The 2496-nt window shown below is 35.7% G+C and overlaps 1 protein-coding gene across 1 annotated transcript; it reads left to right on the top strand.

Annotated features, from left to right (window-relative positions):
* The first annotated feature begins 244 nt into the window (after positions 1-244).
* LOC135136377 (3-ketoacyl-CoA thiolase, mitochondrial-like) lies at positions 245-2211 on the top strand. Its single transcript, XM_064065612.1, has 8 exons — positions 245-416; positions 491-657; positions 712-843; positions 896-1160; positions 1216-1391; positions 1442-1642; positions 1700-1854; positions 1906-2211. Exons 1-8 carry the CDS (start codon positions 398-400, stop codon positions 1985-1987), a joined length of 1197 nt encoding a protein of 398 aa, XP_063921682.1. The 5' UTR covers positions 245-397; the 3' UTR covers positions 1988-2211.
* The last annotated feature ends 285 nt before the right edge of the window (positions 2212-2496 follow it).

Raw genomic sequence — 2496 nt, 5'->3', positions numbered from 1 at the left:
TTTGTAAAAATAAAACACTGCAATAAATGGAGATTCATGTTAAAAAAGTAATAATAAGAAAAAAAACAGTTTAATAGTAATTTATTCTGATGCAGTGATGAAAAAGGAGAAATATTTTCCTAATCACTTTATATTTTTGTTTATTATGTTACAATGTTAAACGTTATGTTACATAGTCTATTATCTTTATAATCTTTTGTTATGGCATCATTACTTTCAACTTTTTAGACCTTTGTACTTTATACCATAATACAGTTAACTTTGAGATAATTATTGAAGTATAACTTATAACCTGTTTGGAACCGAGAACGTACGGAAACGGGTAGATTTATAACCATTTGAAACACCTTTGTAGTTAGTTTCCGCATTAAAAAAAACAAAACAATCGATTATAATCATGACTTCTGTGGTAAAAGGTAAAAACAATTTTTAAACAAATTATTAATTAACCTACTTTGTTGAATTTTAAAACTTGTCAAATTCATTGCAGGTATCGTTATTGTTGGAGCAAAACGCACACCTTTTGGTACATATGGAGGAAAATTTACAAAAACGTCTGCTACAGAATTACAAACAGTTGCTGCAAAAGCAGCCTTAACTGCAGCAAATGTGAAACCTGAGTTAATCGATACAGTGATTGTTGGTAATGTTCTTACTGTAAGTTCACGACCATTTTGTTCCGGAAAAAAAAGGTATAAAACGATGTTTTAGCAATCGTCTTCTGATGGTGCCTTCATACCCAGACATTCAGCCTTAAGATGCGGCATTCCCCAAGATCGCCCAGCTTTCCTCGTAAACAGGTTATGTGGGTCAGGATTTCAGTCAATTGTAAACGCGGTGCAGGTAATATTGTGTTAAGTACTCTGATTTTAAAATATTGTAATACTTTTTCTAGGATATTCAAACAGGAGTTAGTCAAATTTCGTTGGCTGGTGGTGCAGACAGTATGTCACAAACTCCACATATCGCAAGAAATATTCGTTTTGGGGTTCCACTCGGTCAGAACGTCGTCTTGGAAGATTCTCTTTGGCTTGGTTTGACTGATACATACTGTAAAATGCCGATGGCCCTCACAGCTGAAAAATTGGGGGCTCAGTTCAACATCACCAGAGATGAAGTCGACGCATTTGCTTTGAAATCACAACACAATTGGAAAGCTGGTACTAAGTTGATCATGCTTTATAATTGCAGTGTAATATATTTTTTATTTAACAGCGCAAGACGCTGGTCGTTTTAAGGAAGAAATTGCGCCTGTCACCATCAAGGCTAAAAAAGGGAGTGCAATTGTTGATGTAGATGAACATCCGCGCCCTGAAACCACTCTAGAAGGCCTTAAAAAACTTCCTACGTTGTTTAAAGAAAATGGATTGGTCACTGCAGGTTCGGCTTCTGTATGTTTTAAATTCTTGTATTGTCTTTGTTTTATGAAGACGTGTTTTAGGGGATATGTGACGGTGCTGGCGCTATTGTGGTGGCTAGTGAAGAAGCTGCCACTAAACATAATCTGACACCTCTGGCTAGAATTGTCGCATTTTCTGTAGTTGGTGTTGATCCTACCATTATGGGGATAGGACCAGTGCCGGCTATACAGAATGTTCTTAAAGCAACTGGAAAATCCTTGGATGATATTGATTTAGTTGAGGTATAGGTTGATTAAGTTACACAAATATGTGTATTTTATTTTATTTGATTTATCCAGATCAATGAAGCATTTGGTGCTCAAGCTCTGGCATGTGCTAAGAATTTAAAACTTGACCTTAACAAACTAAATGTTGATGGTGGAGCGATCGCTATTGGGCACCCATTGGCTGCTTCTGGTTCGAGAATTACAGCCCATTTGGTTCATGAGTTGAGGTATTATTCAGTTTTTTGAAATATAACGGCGCCTAATTTAAAATTTTGTAGACGCAGACAGGCAAAATTGGGGATTGGATCAGCATGTATTGGAGGTGGTCAAGGTATCGCAATTATGATTGAAGCTCTGTAACATTTTGATGACTACTGTGTGTTCAATAATGAGACTATGTACTACGAAATCTAATCAATCTTTATATCTTATCTTGTGGCGAAACAGATATAAAATGGATAGTTTTTTTAAATTTTTATAACTTTATATTATATACATATATTAATATATACATTGGTACAATAAGGTTTATAAAGGTTTATACAGTTGACCATGAATTTTATAAAAATAAAGCACACGATTAATTACTACGTGTACGTTTAACTCTTTGTTTTAATTAATTAATCAAATGAGTGACGTCTCCGGCCAAAGACCATAAACAGCACCTAACTAAAGGAAATATGCCGAATGCAGCGGTAGTCCCTGGCTGTCAACACTAATGTCACAGTGGTGTTTGAAATACATCAACCAGTGGCGTACCGAGTCCATCGAATTTACAACAGCAAAAAATGTATATTATGGAACATTCTCGAGCCGAAGGCGAAGGGGACCGTTCCACGAGTGAGAAATAGCCATTTAATAGGTGTTGA

The sequence above is a fragment of the Zophobas morio genome, unplaced genomic scaffold (assembly GCF_036711695.1).
Source record: "Zophobas morio isolate AGI-343-1 ecotype UQ-CSIRO unplaced genomic scaffold, CSIRO_AGI_Zmor_V1 ptg000026l, whole genome shotgun sequence".
Lineage (NCBI taxonomy): Eukaryota > Metazoa > Arthropoda > Insecta > Coleoptera > Tenebrionidae > Zophobas > Zophobas morio.
Note: the sequence above shows the minus strand (reverse complement) of the source record. Positions and strands in the feature narration are given on the sequence as shown.

Excerpts from the sequence above, each read along its gene's own strand:
- LOC135136377 (XM_064065612.1), top strand. Across the intron at positions 844-895 it reads CAATTGTAAACGCGGTGCAG|GATATTCAAACAGGAGTTAG; the intron begins GTAATATTGTGT and ends TACTTTTTCTAG. Across the intron at positions 1,161-1,215 it reads ACAACACAATTGGAAAGCTG|CGCAAGACGCTGGTCGTTTT; the intron begins GTACTAAGTTGA and ends TTTATTTAACAG.